General features: G+C 39.7%; 1 protein-coding gene across 6 annotated transcripts in view; it reads left to right on the forward strand.

Annotated features, from left to right (window-relative positions):
• The first annotated feature begins 463 nt into the window (after positions 1 to 463).
• Positions 464 to 22,135, forward strand: part of csmd3b (CUB and Sushi multiple domains 3b) — a 919,486-nt gene continuing 897,814 nt past the window's right edge. For all 6 annotated transcript variants that reach the window (XM_064348440.1, XM_064348441.1, XM_064348442.1 and 3 more), the window contains exon 1: positions 464 to 736. In XM_064348440.1, the coding sequence (XP_064204510.1) occupies positions 559 to 736 (178 nt within the window). In that variant the 5' untranslated portion in view covers positions 464 to 558. The remainder of the gene's footprint in view (positions 737 to 22,135) is intronic.

Genomic DNA, 22,135 nt, shown 5'->3' on the forward strand with positions numbered 1-22,135 from the left:
GTTTCTGCAATCATTCAAAAGAAACATGACTAACAGGTTCACTTACCAAATTAAGACCACCTTTCAATCCAGATGTGTGCATTTGATTTGCATATAAGAGAGCTATAATCATGTTTAAACAAATATGCTCTACAAATAATAATCATAATATATATATATATATATATATATATATATATATATATTTTACATAATTGCACCCCCTTGCCGCGCACAACCTTTGTCTCTTTATCTGACGTTGATTTACAGTATTCGTCTGCAGAGAAACCTGTTTATTTTCCACTTGCTTTTGCGTGATTGTATTTCAGGAAAAAAATTGATTATCACTATAAAACAGACGGTAGAATATACAGTAATCAAACGACAACCGTCCGGCGAAATCAGAGCGCAGACTTGGCGCCCCTGTTGATGAGATGGTCGAGTCCTCGTCAAGGTTGCTGTGGTATCCGAGCACCAACGCTCACTTCTTGCTGTGACTGCACGCCAGCCACAACGACAGATACATTGCGCCTTGCTAAGAAAAAGCAACAGCAAAATAATAACTAGCTTGATGTGAAAATGAAAGCAATTATTAAAGAGGGGTGTTACGCTAAACCGACGGAATTCTCGAACGTTTTCAAAAGCGGATGTAATACATGTGGTCTAGTTGACTTTTTTCAAGCTAAGAAAATGAGGATTAAAACTGGAGTTATATTGTGGAATCTCGTTTTTTTAATGATGATCACATATGTGCGCGGTAAGTATGCACTATTAGATTGCCTTTCTGGATGTGATGCATTTCTTTTGAGGTTTATAGATATCTATTTTGTATAGGCAAATCCGGCTATGCTGCAAAAATACACGAACATAGGCTGGAGTTAAGGGGACCCATGTACTCGCCTGGTTCACCGTTCAATGCAGGCATTGAGCTGGGGCTCAATAAATATTCTTGCAGTATGCTCAAGCGGATACGTGAGTTGCTTCATATGCCTATTAACTAGTGAATTGTTCGAGAAGAATACATATGTCATTTTCGATTTGTCCTTATCCCCGAACGATTTTATGGAACTACCCTTATTTTCTTCGAATGTGTTAAGCATTATCAACCCATCATTTCTTAGATATAGAGCCTATTTCTTCACAATGGACATGTCTGTGTTAAAATATTAGACAGGCTGCATTTAAAGCGATAATTTAGCAGCGACGTCTGGATAATTGAAAATATTTTGATTGCCATTTACTTTCACCTCATATGTAAAGAGGTGCACATGCAACTCTGTATGAAGGTACAACGCAGAACATAGAATCGTAGGTTACGCTAGAAATGAAAACCTCGACAAATGCTTCTGCAAACTTGTTACGTGATCCTAGATGTACTGAAGGAAATGGTGTAATGCTATAAAACTACCTATATAAGACAAAAACGTCTGAAGCCAGGAGCGCTTCGCCCAAACGTAACGAAATAGTCTCTATTCAATGCGTAGACTCATTTATTTTTCTGTGATTTCCTCATTTAACTGTTGCGTGCCGTAAAGGCATTTACTCAGCCTTAAGAGCCAGAAAACTGGTGTATGTTCTATATTTTCATGAAGAAAATTATAAACAGTAACGCCTTCGTTTACTGATCATTTTACATTTTATGAGCTTGCATGTCTTGGGACCACTGATATGCATTATTCTCATGTAGCCTACTGAGGTGCAATACCACTTTGCATTCGTTAACGACTGAACCAATTTTTTAGGAGTGTACATTCGCTTTTTATGTATTCAGCTGCACGTTTTGCATGTGCTCCGTTCTCTCCATATGACTATGTTGGACATGTAACGGAACGGGAAAAAAATCCGGATGACATATATAGCCTATGGTTGCCATTACTATCTGACGTGTATTTCAATTAGTATTTAGCAAATAGATTCCAGTGAAATTAGGCTGCCAGAATCTCACACGCGGACGTTGACGTAGGCTTTATATACGTCTATATACGTCTTTTGTATTTGTTTTAATATTATTTATTTATTTATTTATTTATTTATTTTCAATTTAAGCATTTGAATCATGTGTTTAGTATTAGCTATTTTGTATTAGCTTCCTAAGTTGTTTAAACACACATTTACATACCAGATACCCAGTGATAAACCACGGGGAGACCGAGTATCAATGCGCCAGTCTGTGTTATATATGTACATGCATAAATGTATTGCATTACATATTTTTTTAACAATACACGTTTTTATTCAGTTAGTGCCGATAAATAATGTTTTTTGTCGGTATGTTCTTTGGCCAAGGTAAGCTCTCAGTCGTATGAGTTTCTGCCTGCGGATAACCTGACTCCTGATGACGGACGGAAAAGATAGGCTGCCTAGCATAATTAAATCCATCTTGCAGATCCCTACATTACATTTTTCTGGCTGTATATGAAACAAGAGTAATATTACGATAGGCCTACTATATGTATGTTTCGACCGATAATCGCAACCACGCTATCTATATATTGAACGGGATAAATGGTTATGTTGTTTTAGCCTGGTGCTGGTATAGTAAAAAAAGAAAAAAAGAAAATAAAAAACTGCGCGTGTAGTGTGATCAAAGTTAAAACTTTGTGAATAAATGGAAGCTTTCTTCAGTATTGCCAAAGTTTTCAGTATATTTAGAAAATTTAATGAAGGCATAATAATAATAATAATAATAATAATTATTATTATTATTATTATTACTGTTTTTGTTGTAAATGTATGTGTTTATTTATTTAGTTCTTTGGGTCAAAGACAAAAATCATCTCTATAAAACAATGCTGCAGTTTCTTGAAAACCTTCACGGTTGTAAAGGTTCTGTAAGCAAATCCAAATAAATGAATGTAATATAAATCATTTGCATAAAAGGATGAAGAGTTGGAACTCCTGCAACAGTGCCTTTTTAATGTGTTGAAAAAATGTGTTGAAAAAATAAAATAAAATGAAACTGTTAAGATACAGAAGATAAAGTGATGCATGTCATTATGTAGCACTTCATACACTGCAAACATGTTCCAGATTATTCTTGGAGTATTAACGCTAGACGCAGATTTAGTTTAAACAGAAAGATATGTGTCCAAGTCCAGTGTATCCAGTCTTTACAGTATGCATAATATCACGACCCACTGTACTAATGAGTGCAATCTGGAATGTAAACCCAGACCTTGTGGCTGGTCACCGCTAAACCTCTTGTGTGGTCATTCAAATTATTTTTCCTTATTGTTTTTGTTTTACATCACTCCACCTGTACTGATATTTCTAAATGTTTTTTTTTTTTGAGCTATGAAGACATTCTGAGCATTTTCCCTCATTTACCCCAGCCAATGGATGCAGAAATGGGCTGTTGTTGGTCTCGTTTCAGATCTCATATGTTCAGACCCTTTCTGAGCCTACCTGTAAGCTGTGTGAGTGGTCATCACCATGTGAGAATACATATTTGGTGTAAAATGGCTGCCTAGAGGATGTCTTTAATCCAAGCATCAGAATTTAGTCCTGCCTGTATGCATAATTTAGGAATAAAACCTAATTTAATAAAGTTATTAAATTCTGTTATTCACTTGATTGTTTCAATAAACATGTAAAGTATGTGTCTTGCATCATATAAGAGTTTCACTTAGAATTGCTTGTAAGAACAATTTCAAGAATGTAAAATTATGAGGAATAGATGAATTATGGTAAATTGCAGCACTCGAAAAGTCACTTTAAAACATAAAAATGCTATGCTCCTTGCATGTGCAGCTACTGCAGATGCTTATTGCCTTATTGTATGATTTCAACAAATATTGTGAGATCATTACATGACGTCTGGCATGTATGAACATAAATTATATCACGCACATGTAAATAAATTCAATCTGGTAATGGACATGTATATGATATAAAAACACGCCATTAATTGCCTATAAAGCATCATTAACAGAAATAAAATACATGATAATTTAAATACATATACTGAAGAATTCTGACTTATGTATAAAATAATATCCTTTGTGTTTATAGTTCTCGTTTATTTTATTTTTAAAAAAATATTAACATGCCATTTATGATTTGTGGTTTGATAAAAATAAAAATAACAATGTTTTAACTTTCACTTCCAAGACTATTTCACTTAGGAACCAATGCACATTTTATGAAGATAAATTGTTAATTTCACAATCAGTTAGCTGTACAATGAAACATGGACTAAAATAATTTTGGATGTAGGTAATAGTGTATTTTCTAACCTCACGTAAAAGGGGCCTTTAAATCTCATTGAGGTGTGTAGGCTGTGATAGACAGGTGCAAAGCAGAATCATTATAATTCCCGGACATCTGCTGTCAAATAGATTTTTTCCCAACTGCTGCCTTGGGCTGGCTTCTAAATGCTCTGAGAGACTGGGACATATAATTTTGCATTTGTGGGTGTGCATGAGTACATATGCACATGTTTGGGTGCATTCTTGTTTACAAAGGCTTTAAACTGAAAAGTACACCAATGATTAGTGTTTACTTGGGTGTGTGTTATGTCTCATGGAGGATCATGCAGCTACAATGACTGGAATCAAATTACTCTGCATTTATACATTTGTTATGTATACTATTTTAAACATTTAGATGCCTGCAAATGCAGCTCATGAAGAATATTGCACCATGGTTACAGTTCATATGGTTGCACATTTCTTAATGAATTATACATGGAGTACTTCTCTAAGGACTGCAAGCAGTTAACATACTCCCAATTCCTGTTCATGTGACTTACTTTGTTCAGCCAGGGTGCCTTCTGTTTCCTGTACATTTTATTTCTAGCCTTAAATAAACCTGAAAATGCATTCACTGAGGCAGAATTATCAGAGAGCCTTCAGCTTTGGTCCTGCACTGACTGTTGCTAGGAGTATGTTATGATCATCATTAGCTTATCCATATATAAAAATCTATTTCTAATTATTTCAGTTTGTTTTATACTAGGCAGTGTTACTACCATTAAATAAAGTGTGTTCCTTTCTCAACTGAAAAAAATCACAATTTAACAATAGACTTTTTTTAGAGGTAGACATAGCGGAAGAGCTGTAAAACACCCATGCCAATGACTTGCATGATAGTCCCTGATAGGGTCTTGGTTGTTTTGTTGGTGGCTGGTACTGAAATAATCACAGTCCCTTAACAGTAGAACACTTGGTTGCCATCTCAGATAATGATAACTTGTTGGACGACAAGTCCAAAGTGTAATTATTTTCAGCCTTACAAAAACTTTAACACTAGCAGGGATGCAGTTGGCAGTGTAGTATGATGGCTAAGGAGTTGGTCTTGCAACCTACAGGTCACAGGTTTGATTCCCCGGTAGGACACTGCCATTGTACCCTTGAGCAAGGTACTTAACCTGCATTGCTCCAGTATATATTCAGCTGTATAATTGGATACAATGTAAGTCGCTCTGTATAAGAGCGTCTGCTAAATGCCTGTAATGTAATGTAATGTAATGGATGCTTAGAGAGATTAGCTGTCAGAGTACCATCTGAAATATGCTAAGGGACCTGCTTCAGGCTTGTCTGTCAAGCATAGTTTATATTAACCACATTGACCATAGTAACACACATTACTCTGATTAGAAAGCATATTTTACCATTTTATTGATGGCACAAATGTTCCATATCCTGAAGGAATTATTTAACATAATTAATTTCCCAAAATGTCCAGGCGCTTGCACTCTATGGATGTTGTGCAGATGTAACATCAATAGCCAGGTTAATGAGAACAACATATTGCTGGATTATAGATAGATAGATAGACAGACAGACAGAGACAGACAGACAGACTTCTTTTCATCCTTCTTTTTTGTTAAACACTATCCCTGTTTAAGTGTTAAGGTAATGCTGTAAAATTGTTTAGAAATATGTGAAAACTTTCTCCCCCACTCAATCACATTTTATGCATACATCATGCATGATTGCCTATTTATCTTGAAAATATTTAAGTAACATAAGACATCAGACTTCAACATACGTATCTTGGTGGTATGATTATAGTGCAATTCAATTAGATTTCCTGTGCATGGGCAAAACTGATGATTGAGATTTCTTTGGCATTTAAAGAGTTTCTAATTGGGACATTGTTTTGGATTCACAAAACGTTTTGAAATTGTGAAGGGACTGTTTTCTTTGTGTTCAATAGATTATCTTCTATTGTGTCAATTTGATGTGTGTGGGGAATAATTTTAAGTTTAATCATGCAAAAATGTTTTCTAAGCACCTCATGGTCAGCTATGAAAACACAATGAAGGACAGTCTGACAGTGCCTTCATGGTCTGGCCAGTGGCCTTTATTCAAATTTGAGTAACATGTTTTTCCACGGCATGACTTCGTTACACATTGAAAAATTTTGTAATTTAAAGTTTCTTCTCTCTAGGTATGAGGGGTTTCGTCATACTTGTTCCTGGTTATGGTTATACACTTTGTTGTACGTCGCTCTGGATAAGAGCGTCTGCCAAATGCCTGTAATGTAATGTAATGTAATGTAAAAAGGTTATTTCCTTTGCATTTACTGTGTACTGGCATCTGTATGTAACAATGATTTGCGGCGCAGGTTCTATGTGGAGAAAAGATATGGTCAAATTGTACATTGTATGAATGATGCTTGATAATCTCAAACCTGCCACATGGCTAATTAGTGCAGCTTGTTTTATTAGTCACTGTTGTGTTTTAGAATTATGAATACTGGGGCTTTTCTTTCTCTAGCAGTTATTACTCTGCTCGATATTGTGCTGTACTTGAAGTGTTTTCTGGCCTCCATTCCTAGCCTGAAAAAGTGGGGTGTGTTTCAACAACAGATCATTCATTCAAAAATCTTTGCTGGCTGGACAGCTATTTGTAAGTGGCTGCACATGATCCTTTCTGGACAGTTCTGGTCATATAAAAATCATTGTCATGGTTCAAACCTAACAGCTGAGAGAATCAGTAAAGATTAACTGAAGGAGTGAACACCGTGTCTCACCTTGAACATCATAGCAGGGGGTGGTATGGCTCATTTTCAGAAAAGTTTTGTACTTGGTATTAAATTAGATTCTGAACGGTGTTGTTTAACTAGAGGTTTTGATCAGTGCTGAGGAAAAAAAGGAGGAAAAAAACCTTAACAATGTTGTGTTAGTACCAGCTGTTTGCTTAGCCTGTATGTTTTAAAACAGTTTTCCTAAGCCTTTTGCCTTTTCCTTTTTACTGTTAGCGCAGGATGACATATATTTTGCTAAAAGCCTATCTAAAACAGAAGTGCACCAAGGTGTGTACAAAGTGGATATTAGATAATGTGTATATTGTAAATCAGAGTATTAAACTACTTGAAACCTGAAGTGTATCCAGAAGCTCTAGCACAGCTGGCCAGCAACCCATAAAGGAATAAACCCAGTCTCCGGTTGCATATATTTATAACCACGGCAGTGGGTACAGCTGCTAGCTTCAAGATTATATTGAACACATTTGATGTTTTAACCATTGGTGAATCAAGTCAAACATTTTAGAGTAGTACTTTCAGTAGAAGATTCTTTTCATAGGCAGCTAAGTGAATATTGTAAGGATGATGATATGTGTAACTGTCATACAAACGTCCCATATACCTCACTGAAACTTCTGGTTGGTGGGTTTAATTTGTGATTTATTCTAATTGTAAAATATCAACATATGTGTATTATTATGCGTCTGCTTTGTTGGTTTTAATGGCATCTCTTCATGTCTTCCATTCTCTGAAATGAGCATGTCCACATGCAGCTGGAAAAACTGTAGTGTCTTCGGTCTGTGCACTTTAATGGTTTACTTCTTCATCTAGGCATGCCTGGTGCTGTCCTACAAAGGGAAAACTCAGAGACTGCAAATTGGTAACTGGGAAAGCAAGTTATGATGATTTAAGCATTGGCAGCAAAATCATGTGAATCAATACCTGTTCTTTACTGTAGTCCATCTGTTAAAACCATAGGGGCCACACGGTGCCTCCCATTTTATATTGAAATATTTGGTATACCCCATTTGTTCAGTTGTCAGTTCAATTTTGAATTCATTTTTCTTGTTTCGAAATAAGAGAAGTTGTAACACTGCTTTTATGAGGGCAGCGCAGTCATTAATTTAACAGGCCAAAGCTAAAGCCAAAGACACAAAAAAATAATGGCTGTGTTGCAAGAAAGTGGGAATCATTCAATTCCAAGAGGTGCACTGCTTTAACCATCGGCTGAAATGTAACCGTTTCACTTGCATTGACTTTGACCCTTTCCACTGTTCATGTTATTGCTATACTCTTCCTGCAGTGTTGATTATTACATTTAAACATACTGTATACATGTACTGCAATGAGGCTGTAGGCACAGGAGGAAAGCTGTATCTTAAAAAGGTAACCGACAGATGTAATTATGTTGAAAACAGAAGGTTCTTTAAATTAAAAGATTTTCAATTTTCCTGTCAGAGTAATTATCATATGGTGCACTGAGAAAGAAATAGTCATGACATTGCATCCTAAAAGATAAACTCGTTTTTTTGCTAAGAACCATTAGCTAGGTCTTGTCATTTTATGAGTTGACCTTCAGGCGTATCTGGTATTTCTAATAAGACTCCACCAATAATTAGAAATCAAAACTGCAGTTTCAAATTGTGCTTTGGTTAATCTGCTTTTCTCCTAATTAGGACAGTCCAAGAGTCCAGACATTGTTCTAAAGCACAGCAAATCTTTCCCTTCTTTACCAGCAACACCCATAAGCATTACTAGTTTAAAACAACCTTAGACATGGCAATATTATGTGAGTAGCTTACAAAATTAATCCTGCTTACATTTTCTTTGTCACAGGACTGACCACAATGGCTTAAGCTGGCAGTATGCTCAGTAAGAAGAAAGAACTTCAGGATTGAAAACCACCGGCAAACATGTCCACGGACACTGTTTTCGATATACTCAGTGAGAACACCGTACCATTTAAAGTCACTCCACGCCGCTGGGGCGTGTATAATTACAAATAATTACGAGGCAGCTATTAACCAAGGCTGGAATCGCACCCAGACCTCCGTCTCACGGTTACGCCATGTATGTATAAAGTGAAGGGCTACGCGAGATCACAACACAAAACAAAAGGTTTAAAGTGGCTTTAGTTTATCTAGCTATGCAAAAGAAGAAAAAAAGGCGAAGGAGATGGTACGTTCATCCTCTAAGAGTAGGACAGAGAATGGAGAGTTTTGTCTGTACGGCAAATGCAGCGTTTAGACGAGGGGGTCCACTTTCTCTTATTTCCGAATGTGTGCTAGGCGTTTTGATGACTTGCTGAAACGAGTAGCACCATTCATCAAACATGCGGGAACTCACAGAATTCCCATCTCTACAGAAGAAAAGAGAGATTGGCGTTGACTCTCCATACATTAGCATGTGAAGTCTGCCCTCTGAACTCTCAACCGTGACGTAACCAACCATGTGATATTTATGGACTTAAGCGGACTTGATCCTGAGTTTGGTTACTCTGTTGTAAGTCGCTCTGGATAAGAGCGTCAGCTAAATACCTATAATGTAATGTAATGTAATATTTGGACCAATAGCTGAGAGGGGGAGGTCAGAGACTAAGAAAGACATTTTCTAAAAGTTCTCCCTGGAGGCCGTGGCACACTGCACCGACACTGGGTCTTTTTGTTCTTCAGTTGTTCTCATTGCGTCTTTTTGCTCAAAAAGTTCTACTTCTTACAAAGTATACTGCCTATTTTGGTATCAAATAGCCCCCTGCAATTGTGTGCATTTGTTGTGAACATTGACAGGGTGCACTTGTAGATGTAATGTGATGCAAAATGGATGGAATGCTTGTCAATCAAAAGGTCTGCTATGGAGAACTGGTGAAAGGAGCCACCAGTTAAGCCATGACAATCACTCATCTTTGACACTGAATATTCTGTAAATCATCCTTTGTCATCATGAGAGATTGTTCTATTACATGTCCCACTGTGAAAGTTTTCAGATGTCAGTACAGCCAGGTCTTTGTGTTTAAAAATTGTATTGTATAAACCTACTGTATCCTTTAATCTCTCCTAACAATCCACAATCTTCATACACTGTTATCAGTGCAGTATGCCATTCACTGTGATTATTGAGCCATTATTCATGTGCGATTTTGCCTTGAAGTGCTTATAATTGCACTGTGTCTGCTGGAAGCCACCACATATGTAGATGCCAATCCACCTTCAGTGCATGGTAAATATTTACAGAATGTTCCAGCTTAAACAAATGTTGGATCCCTGCATGATACACATAGACAGAATACTAGATATCTCCAAATCAAGTAGGAGCAAGTCATTTATAATTACCAGGAACACCATATTTCATTTAGAATTGACTTCATGTTTTAACCTTCGAAGAACAAATACACCACAACACGTAATCAAGCTGGAACTTTTCCAGGGAGAGAGGGTTATGAGTGCTCCTGTAAAAGTTGTTTCAGCACTCTCCCTATGTTCTATTTTCAGTGCGCATGGCTAACATCAGCTTGCTCTCCATCAAGGTGTATCAGCACAGATCTGTTACAGCTCTGTGTATGTCTACTGTACATCAAACAATGTTTTCTCACCACTGTGGAGACTGCTTAAGATTAAAACCTTCTCTCAAAGAGTCTAATTCATACTCTTAGAGTAGTGTTCTGTACAGTGTATTGGCAATTTTGAATGGGCAATATACTTTCAGATTTTAAAAAGCATTCTTCATTTCCAACATGCCTGTGTGTCCTATTCAGGGGCGTAGGAAGCGGGTTGACAGGAAACATTTAAACTTGTCCACCCACTCCCCCCCCCCAATAATTGTACTAAAAGAAAAAAATGCTTGCCATGTACTTTTATTTTGAAAGGTATGCTGTGGGAGTCCGCCTGATACCGCAAATGTCATTGCTTTTAACAGAGCCCAATCTTTAAAAAATCACCCCATTAAAATTGTGCAGTAGATGCCTACTAACCAGTAGGCTCCATAGGTTGCAATCATACAATTGAATGGGTGCCATATCAGTCTTTAAAAATCACCCCATTCAAATTGTGTACCGCAAGATTTTACAAGGAAGTTTGCAGTCCTATTGGAGAAAGATAAGGTGAATGCTATGCCATTACTATTAACATATTAAAGTACGTTGCTTGCATTGTTCAATACAATTGTATTATGTAGTTATTATAGTTATACATATTTCTAATATTTTTGGTGCCTTATGTGTGTCAAAGAATAGAAATCTTTTAGTTCCTTCATGAATGTAGCTATCACTACACTTTTCTGAAGCTTGACTGCGTTGTAATATTCCTGGAAAGTAGGGAGAATGTCTGGTTATCTATCAGCTGAAATTCTGCTGAAGCTGAAGCATAATTGGGTTATGCAAAACAATGATCTAAAACACAAAAACAAGCCTAGTCCTGGCTCAAATCCAATAGAGATGCTGTGGCAGGACCTGAAACGAGCAGTTCTGGAAAAAGAAGAGTGAGCTGAAATTCTTCCACTGTGATGTGAAAGACTGATATCAAATTATAGGTAGTTTTTGGTTGTAGTTAAAAGTGGTGCAACCAATTATTAAGTTTAAGGGGGCAATTACTTTTTTCTCATGGGTGATATGGGTGTTTTTTCCTTAAATAAATGAAATAATAATATTTTAAATCATATGTTTTGTGTTTACTCATGTTCCCTTTATATAATATTACATTTAACAAGCTGTTGTTTTTTTCTTAATTATGTGCTTTTCATGTTTTAGAGCTGGGGCCCCCAGTCTTATCCAGAAAGGGTCAGTGTGGGTGCACACACCTGATCCTGATTCTACTAATCAAGGTGCTTAGCAATGACTCTAGTGATTGATTAGTAGAATCAGGTGTGTGCACCCACACTGGCCCTTTCTGGAACCCCAGCTTTAAAACATGAAAAGCACATAATTTAACAGCTTGTTAAAATTCTGGGATTGCTGTTGAGGTTGGAATGAAAACCAGCATACCCAGGGGTCCCCCAGGACCGAGTTTGAGAACCACTGATCTAGAAATACTGAAGCAACACATCAAGACATCAGTTAAAACTTGATCACAACTGGGTCATCCAGCAGAACAATGGGCCTCATTCACCAATATCTTCCTAAGTTTTTTCTTAAATTTGTTCTTGAGAAAGGTCCTAAGAAAAGTCTACGTCAGATTCACAACGTGTTCTTAAGCCACAGAATTGTTCGCACCTGTGCTCTTAAAATGTAAATGTAAAGCACGTGCCAGTTGTTCCTAATTAGCATAGGTAAACGCCCCGCCAATCCCCATAAAAGGGCATGAGACTGCAGGGCCATGTGCACACACAGAAATCGAAAAGAAAAGTTGAGAGCGAACGAAGTCAATAATGTGCAAATGAAAATCTAAAGATGGTGGAGCAACCCCAAACGTAAGAAAAACTTCAGTAGTTCTGAAGTGGAGGTATTGCTGCAGGAAGTGAACAGCAAATGACCTGTCATATTTAGTAGCGCAGTAGTGGATATAAAATAACAGAAAAAAAGATTCATGGGATGCTATTACTCGTTCAATGAATGCTGTATCTGGAGAAGGGTGCACAACTGATGAAGTGAAAAAAATGGTTTGATGTCAAATCTGAGGCAAAAATAATGCTGGTGGGAGTGGGTGCACAAAGCATTCAAAGCCACAAAGCACTTCTCGTCACATTAATACCGCTAATTGACGAGTAAACCCGTCGCTGCACAAAAAATTTGTTGCCAGTCATTTTGGTGTCACCCCCCTAGTGACATCTGAATAAGTGTTCTCTTCTTCAACATGTCCATGTGTTTAAAAAGTGTTACCTACGTGCTTAGTTTGTATTCAAAATTAAAAAATTTGCTTTTGCAGTATAGACCAACATTGCATAATTGAAACCCCAAAAAATAAAAGGTCACTACAATGGTTTGATTTTTATCATTTATTTACAGATGAACTCCTGCTGAGGCAACCACCCTCTGATGCTGAACCTGGCACCTTAATGCTTTGTAAAATAATGAAAATAATTATTAAAATATATTATAAATGATATAAATAATTTGTCATTTAAATCCTATAATATTGTACAACTGTAGAATTGAAGAAAACGCAATAACCAATTATTTTGCACAAACATGTCAGCACTCAAATGTGCATAAGTGTGCTCTTGGGTGTGCGTAGATTCTGTTCTTACCTAAGAACAAATCCCAAATAAGAAAATATTTGTGAATGTCAGAATCTTCGTGAAAACTGTGTAAGTCGGTTTTAAGAAGAACATTCTTCTTAAGAACGGTTGGTGAATGAGTCCCAATGACCCTAAGCATACCTCCAATATTGGAGTGGCCTGACCTGAATCCCATATAAAATTTGTGGACTGAACTGAAAAAACGTGTCTGAGCAAGGAGGCCTACAAAGGAGCAAGGAGTTCTGTCAGGAGGAATGGGCAAAATTCCAGCAAAGTATTGTGAGAAGCCTGTGGAAGGCTACCCCAAGCATTTGATTCAAGTTAAGCAATTAAAAGGCAATGCAACCAAATACTAACAAAACTAACTAACAAAACTAACTAATAAATCTATCAGTATCGAGTGAGTTTGATTAGTCTTTAAATCTGTCATTATGCTGAGAAATAGCTAAACCATTTTATTGGTAGGTTTTGAGTTCCTGTGCAAACGCGCGAAAACACGCAGGTATAATAAAACAAGGACGGTAATACATACGTAGTCCGCTTCGTTCCGTTGCTGCCATAACATAACACACTATGGTTCGGTTCGGTATTAGAATATTCCGACGTTCGGTGGTTTTGAGTGAAATGTAAAAGCCTGGGAAAATTGTCTCCCGCATTGCTGCTTTAGAGGATGAAAAGTGTAATTTGTCAGAATCTTCGCTAGGTGGCAGTAGCAACTAAGGTTGCCAAGTGAGGTGACTTGCGCTTGTGTACTCAGCTCTTTGATACAGCGCAAGCTTTGACTCAGTTCACTTCAGTAGCAATAGGTGTTCCAATTTGGAAATATTTTATTATAGATAGATGCTGTATTGTTATTAAAATATGCTGTTTTTAGATCTATTTAAAGGTGAAAGACCTGTTTTAAATATTATTTAGTTTACAACTGTTTAATTTTTGAAATATATTTAACATATTTTTCTATTGTTCAGCGTTGTAACACTATAGGTCTATGCATATTAATATTTTGAAGAGGCTTCAACTTAAAGGCTGTTAATGAGCCAGGTTGTTCATAAACCATGAATTCGAAAATGAGGTCAACCCTTGTGGACATTACGTTTCTGATCTATTAAGGTAATTTCAGTATCGTTAGGTACCGAGTATTGAATCAGTATCGCTTCAGTATCGAGTATCGTGATACTAAACCTGGTATCGGTATCAAAGTCAAAATTTTGGTATCGTGACAACACTAGTGTGATGCTTTTTTTAGTTGCGCCATGGAAGCGCTGCAGCTGTACATACACACTGGGCCATCTAAGTGTTACGACATGCCATCTAAGTGTTACGACATAGTAAAGGCCTTTACAGGAAGCGGCCAGGACATATCCATGGCGACGCAACTAAGTCATCCGCCAGCGTCTCTTAGTACAAAATTGGCATTCAATTGACAATCAATTTTTTATACAATCATCATGATATTCAGTAGATATGTTGGGTGAAGGTGTATGATCATGAGGACAGAGCCATTTTCAAATCGCTCCATAGGGGGCGCGATGGTGCCAGTGCCAATGCCTCCCAACGCCGCTTGCGGCTTTAATTTCGGTTTGTATTTACTATGTCTCTTCGCTATTGTTTTGAAATGACCTCTAATGGAAATGAAATAGATACCCAAATTGATTAACACAGGAGATGTATGGTAACATGAAATGTGTGGAGTTGTGAAAAATTGAGTTTGAATGTCTTCCACCTAAGTGTATGCAAACTTTTGGCCTCAACTGTATATTGGGAGTGCCATGCAGGGTAGTGCTAGTTAGTCCAAATACAGTCTGAAGAGATGTGTCTTCGGACTACAGCGGAAGGTGGGCAATGACTGAGTGGTTTTTAGAGGAACACGAAGTTCGTTCCACCACTGGGAACCTAGGGTGGAGAAGCTCCGTGATAGGGACGAGCGAGGACCAGTCACCTGGACAGGAGGGAGTGCCAGTCGCCCTGCTGCAGCAGAACAGAGTGGTCGAGCTGGCATGTAGAATTGAATCATGTCCTTTTGGGCTGTCCTGTTAGCTGCAGTGTAGGCGAGGGTCAGGACTTTGAACCTGATCCTGGTAGCGACCGGTAGCCAATGGAGAGACCTCAGCAGGGGAGTGATGTGAGAGAACTTAGGAAGGTTGAAGACAAGTCAGACAGCAGCATTCTGGATCATCTGTAAAGGCTGTATAGAACAGGCTGGCAGGCATGCAAGGATGGAGTTGCAGTAATAAAGACGGGAATCACCATAGCCTGGAAAGGTAGCTAGGTGGAGTACGTGGTCAGGTATGGTCCAATCCTCCGGATGTTGTACAGGAGGACTCTGCAGTACCGTGATGTTGCCTTGTTGTGCTCCTTGAGGTCCAACTGGTCATCCAAGACCACTCCCAGTCTCTTTGCAGAGTGAGAGGCAGTCACTGTGGTGCCATCGACCGAGAGCTCCCGTAGTGGAGGTGTTGTAGGGGATGAATATCAGCTTGGTCTTGTTGAGGTTCAGCTTCAGGTGATGCCTGGCTATCCAAGTTGAGATGTAATCCAGGCAGGTGGATATTCTCTCATTGACCTGTATGGCAGAGGGAGGGAAAGAGAAAAAGAGTTGTGTATCATCAGCATAACAGTGATAAGAGAAGCTCTATGAATTAATAACTGAACCAAGAGATTTGGTGTAAATGGAAAATAGCAGAGGCCCCAGTACAGATTGCGGTGGGACTCCTGTAACAGAAGGGGAGGAGGTGCAGAGACAGACCCAATCCAGGTGACCCGATAGGACCTATCTGCAACATCAGAACAGAGGAGATGAATGAGGCTCTTGTAGTGGCAAGTGCCTCCAGCACAGCCAGGAGGGCAGTCTCTGTTGAGTGCCCAGATTGAATACCAGACTGGTGAGGGTCAAGTAGGTTGTTCTAATGAAGAAAAAATCATAGTTGTTTAACTACTGCTCATTTAATGGTTTTGGACAGAAAAGGTGGAAGTGATACAGGTCAATACCTCTTAACATCAGAGGGGTCTAAGGTAGGTTTTCTTAAGGAGTGGGGTAACACAAGCCATCTTAAAGTCAGAGGGTACATGTAAGGAAGAATTTCCAAATATAGACTGGAGGACTGTAGATGGGATGGAGTCTAGTGGACAGGCGGTTGCACGATGACAGCTCATAAATTGGAGTGCATCCAAGTCCTCCAGCATCTTGAAGGAGGTCAGTGTAGCAGTGGGTTTGTCCTGGGGGCAGTTTGCTTGTGTTAGAGACACATGCATTGATCTTAGAGTGATATATACACTGCCTGGCCAAAAAAAAAGTTCCACACTCTAATATTTTGTTGGGCCGCCTTTAGCTTTGATTACAGCGCGCATTCGTCGTGGCATTGTTTCGAAAACCTTATGCAAAGTCACGACATTTATTTCCATCCAAAATTGCATCAAATTGCATTGCATTGACGACAGGAGAGCCAAACCACTCCGTAAAGTCTTCTCCAGCACAGACTTTCAATGGGGTTAAGGTCAGGACTCTGGTGGCCAATTCATGTGTAAAAATGATTCCTCCTGCTCCCAGAACCACTCTTTCACAATTTGAGCCCAATGAATCTTGGAATTGTCGTCCTGGAATATGCATGTGCCGTCAGGGCAGAAAAAATCCATTGATTGGATAACCTGGTCATTCAGTACATTCAGGTACTCAGCTGACTTAATTTTATTGCTGTATAACGTTGCTTAGCCTAGACCTGACCAATTGAAGCAACCCCAGATCATAGCACTGTCTCGAGAGGCTTGTACAGTGGGCACTTTTGATGTTCCTTTATTGAACCACCAAAATTTCCACAACTACCTTAACCCGTTAGCACACATGCCAAATCTAGCCAATCTTTGCCCATTTAGGGGGTACCCTATTTAAAGCTTTATAACTCCAGATGTGGATACCACAGAGACTTGAAAAGTGGCTTAAATGAAGCAAGACATTTGTACAATTTACAATACTAAAAACTAACCAGGTTAGTTTATATTCATAATTTTGGAAGAAATAAAGTACCACAAATGCAATTGTCTAGACAAAAAATCGAAAATGAATTTGCACTTTTTTAGTTTGCAGTGAAATACTGAGAGATTGCATATATACAGCAGGTTAAACTATACATGTGCTGGATCAAAAACTTCTTGTCCACAAGTTCATAAAATCTAAGGGTGGATATGTAGAACTACTATAGATTTATGAAGCAAAAACTAAGCAGTGTACCCAGCATCTCCAAATCTATCCAAAATGTTTAAATTATGCATTGCTGTAAATCACAACATATTCACGTATTTCACTACAAATCAACTCTTTTTACTCAAGAAACTCACTGTTGCATCATTTTAAAGTAGTAATTACAAGTTTTCTGTCAGTACAGTGGTCTAAAATAGCTAGGGGTCCAGAAACATATCCAAAATCTCTCCAAAAGGAATATAATGTTTTTTGTCCATTGTGAAGGTTTAAGATGAAACATTGATATCAGATTTTAAAATGATGCAAAAATATTGTCACACAGTGCTGTACAGTACAGTACAGTAAATGTGAAATAATTAACTCTTGTATGTATTTCTATACTTCGTACTCTCGTATATTTTCCTGTATGGGAATGGGACGACATGAAAACAATTTTAAACCGTCCACCACATTTTGCAATGTTCCAACACTCTCATCATCACTGTTGCATGCATCACAAAATCTATTACACTACTAATGCTTACATTACAGTGTGAAATATCCACATTATATAATACCACTAACCCATTTAAAGAGACAGTAAATCAATGATAGTTCTATCCGCTTCTGTTTTGTTCCAGAAAACGATGTCAGATAGGTCTATCAGCAAACATATGACTTAGCTATACCCAGAAGTCCTCAATAATAATAGTATTTTCCAAGAAATTACGAGAAATCATTGACAACGTTTCCTTAGGTGCAGCGTCTTTTACTGCTACCACAGAGTGAATGCGTAAGTGAATGCGATGATAAGAAAATTTTCGGTTACGCTGACCTATAAAACGCTATTCCAAAAGTGAAATTAGACATGTTATACTCTCTCCTACTGAATAAATTAATTGTCAATTAAGCCAGACTGTACTAAAAAGGGCGACAACGGCGTAAACAACACGTGTGGTATTACGCACATTTATTTTGGAAGGTACCCAGGCACCACAAATGCGCGTATATTTCACAAACGGATTGTCCAAGACAATATATGACCACTCCGTCTCAAAAAGAACATCTCTACGCATAAAACCAATGGTAAGGTTGTATATTTATTCTGTAGAATGACATCATTGAATGGTATCATTTTTTAAAACTTTGTCTCGTTTATTTTGTTATTCAGTGAGCAGCGTTTTCACTGCTGTATTGGCATATCTTAGGGCTAATGTCGGGTTTATGTTGTTGCTATGACAGAATACAATTTTTGAGTGGTGAAAGAATATTTTTATGAATGCCCAGATAGACAATATTGTCCATTATGTCATGGGTGGGGGGTGTAGTTGTAGATGAGACTGCGGGGAGGGGGTGCTTGTTAAATCAACGACCAGAGCGACAATGGTGGCGCTGCGAAACTCCGTATTCGGTGTAGTTGTCGTGTATCGTCTACTGATGAAACTCAAACAATGCGTTTCTGTTTTTACCTCATACTTTGGTTGCAGTAGCACTGAATGTCTGAGTTCAGTAATCTTGGCATGCCGGCGTGCCGGCCACTAGGGGCTTTGCATTAAGAGGTTAAAAACTATCCCAACCCCTTATTTACAAACCCACAACCTCCCCTACCCCCCACTACCCGCAAAAAACAAAAACAACACAAAAAAGGAACCCCATACAATGCGCAACCACCACGGTTAAACTAAACATATCTCCAGCTTGTCTTCATTCACCACACAAACAGCTCCCTCAATACCCTACATTCTTTTAAATGCTGGTACGTTGTGCATCATTTTAAAATACTCAAATTCCACTCTGAGGCGCGCAGAGACATAACCCCTGAACACCTGTAGTACATCTGTGCACCCACCACCACGCAGTATGTTCCTGCATGTGACCCATGTTGCAAGTTTTGCCTGCCCGTATAAAAAATTCACCAGCACTATTCTAAATCACTGCTGGAATCTGTACCTCGGTCCACAAATAAAATCTCCCACAGAAAAACACACCCCCAGCCGCAGACACACCGTTGTCAGTACACTAAACATTTGTGACAGCCTTACGCATGTCACAAACGGTGTGACATCGTTTCCTCCAGTGCACAAAATGGGCATCCTATCTCCCCCCCAGGATCAACATCCTCCCCCTCCAGCCACCCCTCTACTGCTGCTGTCACAGTAATGGCGGGGAACTGGGGAGGCTCCCCTTCCGGTTCCCGCTCAGTTGTTCCCATCTCCAGCCAGGGCACAGCCTGCTGAAAATCCCTCTCCAGGACCCTGATAGAGTGCACCCGTGTAATCCGCCGGTCTCTGGGCCGAAACCAAACTGCACCCCCCTGGTTGACGCAGGTGTGCTAGCTTGCATAGGCCCGCCACCACAAACCGCTGCTGCAGAGCAACTGACCCCAAAGGCTCTGACTGAATCATAGGGTTGTGTAGGATGAGCTCCTCCCACACCCACGGCCCATTCTTCAGATCATGCTCCCGAGAGTGCCTCAGCAGCTGCTATGCCTTCAGCACCGCCGCATAGAACTCCGTGAGCCCTGTAGTGTTCAGGCCGTCCGGTCTCATTAAAAACAGCTGTAGATCCAGCCCCATGCCAACTGTTCTTCTCAGCAGTGCGCATGCCAGCTCCCTCCAGCATGTCTCCCGCTGATAGAGGAGTCTCTGCCTAAAGGCCGCCACCCTGCTCTCCAGGTCAATCAGCCCCTGCCCTGCTTCCTGTACAAGAAGGTACAGGATTGGTGCCTGCAGGCAATGATGGTCTGACCAAAAAAAATCCACCAGCTTTCGCTGGATCTCCACCAGCAGCCCACCGGGGGGGTTCAGTACCATTAGTTGATGCCACAGAGAGGATGCCACCAGGTTATTTATAATAAGCACTCCCCCCCGTGACATCAGCCATTTCCATTTCTGCAGTCTCCCCACCAGCTTATCTGTGCCTCCCTCCCAATTCCTATCCATAAAAGCTCCTGTTCCCAGTATTTTAACCCCTGTCTGGCCTAACTGTAAGCCACCTGGCAACTGAGGTAGGGATCCCCCCTCCAAGATCCATAAGCCAACGCCTCGCTTTTCCCCCAGTTAACCTTTGCTGTGGAGGCGCCCTCATAAATCCTGAGGCTGTCCTCCAACGCCTGTACATCTTCCCTGTCCCTCACTAACACAGTTACGTCATCTGTGTACGCCGACAACTTTACTACCTTAGAAGTATTGGTCCCTGTGACGTCCACCCCCCTTAACCTCCGTCGTAACAAGGTCAAAAAAGGTTCCACCACAGTTGTATATAACTGGCCAGACAATGGGCAACCCTGTCGTATACCCCTCTCCACCCATACCGGTTTACTCAACCCACCTCCCACTTTAACCAAGCAAGATGCACCCTTGTACAGCAGCCGCACTAAAGATATAAAAGCTTCCCCAAACCCAAAAGCCTTCAATGTGCTTTACATATCATTATGATCCACCCGGTCAAAGGCGTTCTCCTGGAGTTCAGCCCAAAATCCACCTGGCCAAATCCATCATGTCTCTTATTAAAAACAAATTATCCATTATGGAGCGGTCTGGAACACAATAAGATTGGTCCATATGGACCAGCGATGCCAAGTGGGTCCTCAGCCGGTTGGCGAGGGCCTTAGACAAGATCTCATTGTCTGTACAAAAAAGTGCCACTGGCTGCCAGTTCTTCAATGCACACAAGTGTCCTTTTTTTTGGTAGAAGCGTGAGGATTGCTCGGCAACAGCTGGCTGGAAGCTCTCCCACCTCCATGCACTCCGGCAGCACCTCATAGAAGTCCCCTCCTATAAGCCCCCAGAAACTTCTATAAAAGTCCACAGGAAGTCCATCTATGCCAGTGGCACAACCTGCTGTCATCTGCTGCATAGCACCAGTAAATTCCTGCATTGTGATTGGTGAATCCAGCTCTGCTTTCACCACATCAGTCAATCTGGAGAGGCCTTGATGGAGATCCTCCATCAACTTGACCTCACTATCTTCTGCTGTATATAGCTGTGAATAAAAGTCAACTGCAGCCTCTCTCATCTCCCTAGGATCTGACATCAAATGCCGATCCCGAAGACAGAGACAATGCATCTGTTTCTTCTGCCCCTCCTGTCTCTCCAAATTAAAGAAAAAAGAACTTGGGGCATCCATCTCATTCAACATAGAAAATCTAGCCCTTACAAGTGCCCCCTTTGTTTTCTCCTTCAAAAAGGAACTCAGATCTCTCCGTAGCTCCTGCAGCTCATTATTCAATCCCACCTGGTTCTGCCCTATCAATTCATCCTCCACTTCCCTAATCGTCTTCTCAATATTATCACTCTTCTTTTTTCCAATGATGCAAAGGATGTATGCTGCTGACAAAAAAATTTAATCTGGGCCTTTCCCACTTCCCACCACTGCCTAAGGGACTCAAAAACTCCCTTTTCCTGTCTCCACCTATCCCATAAGTCTGCAAATGCAGTACAAAAGGAGGCATCTCGCAACAGCTGTAACTGAACCTTAACTGAGCAAAAAACTCCTCCCTGGCCTGACCATGATTTGGAGCATACACACTTATTAATGTAAAATTTTGTTGATGCACACATGCCTGTATAAGCAGCCTTGGCACACTTCTTTTGTTGCACTAATACTTACATCAAGGCGAGGGGAGAAGAGCACTGCCACCTCTGCACTAAAATTTGTACCGTGACTCAACACATGTAGCCCTTTCCACCAGATCCCCCAATCAACTTCATTGCTCTTATCAGAATGAGTTTCTTGAAGAAATAAAATACCCACTTTCTTTTGCTGCACCAACTCTGACAGCAGCCCCCTTTTCAAATTGTCTCTGGCGCCATTAATATTGAACGAATCTATTCGTAGTAA

Source organism: Anguilla rostrata, chromosome 8 (assembly GCF_018555375.3).
Source record: "Anguilla rostrata isolate EN2019 chromosome 8, ASM1855537v3, whole genome shotgun sequence".
Lineage (NCBI taxonomy): Eukaryota > Metazoa > Chordata > Actinopteri > Anguilliformes > Anguillidae > Anguilla > Anguilla rostrata.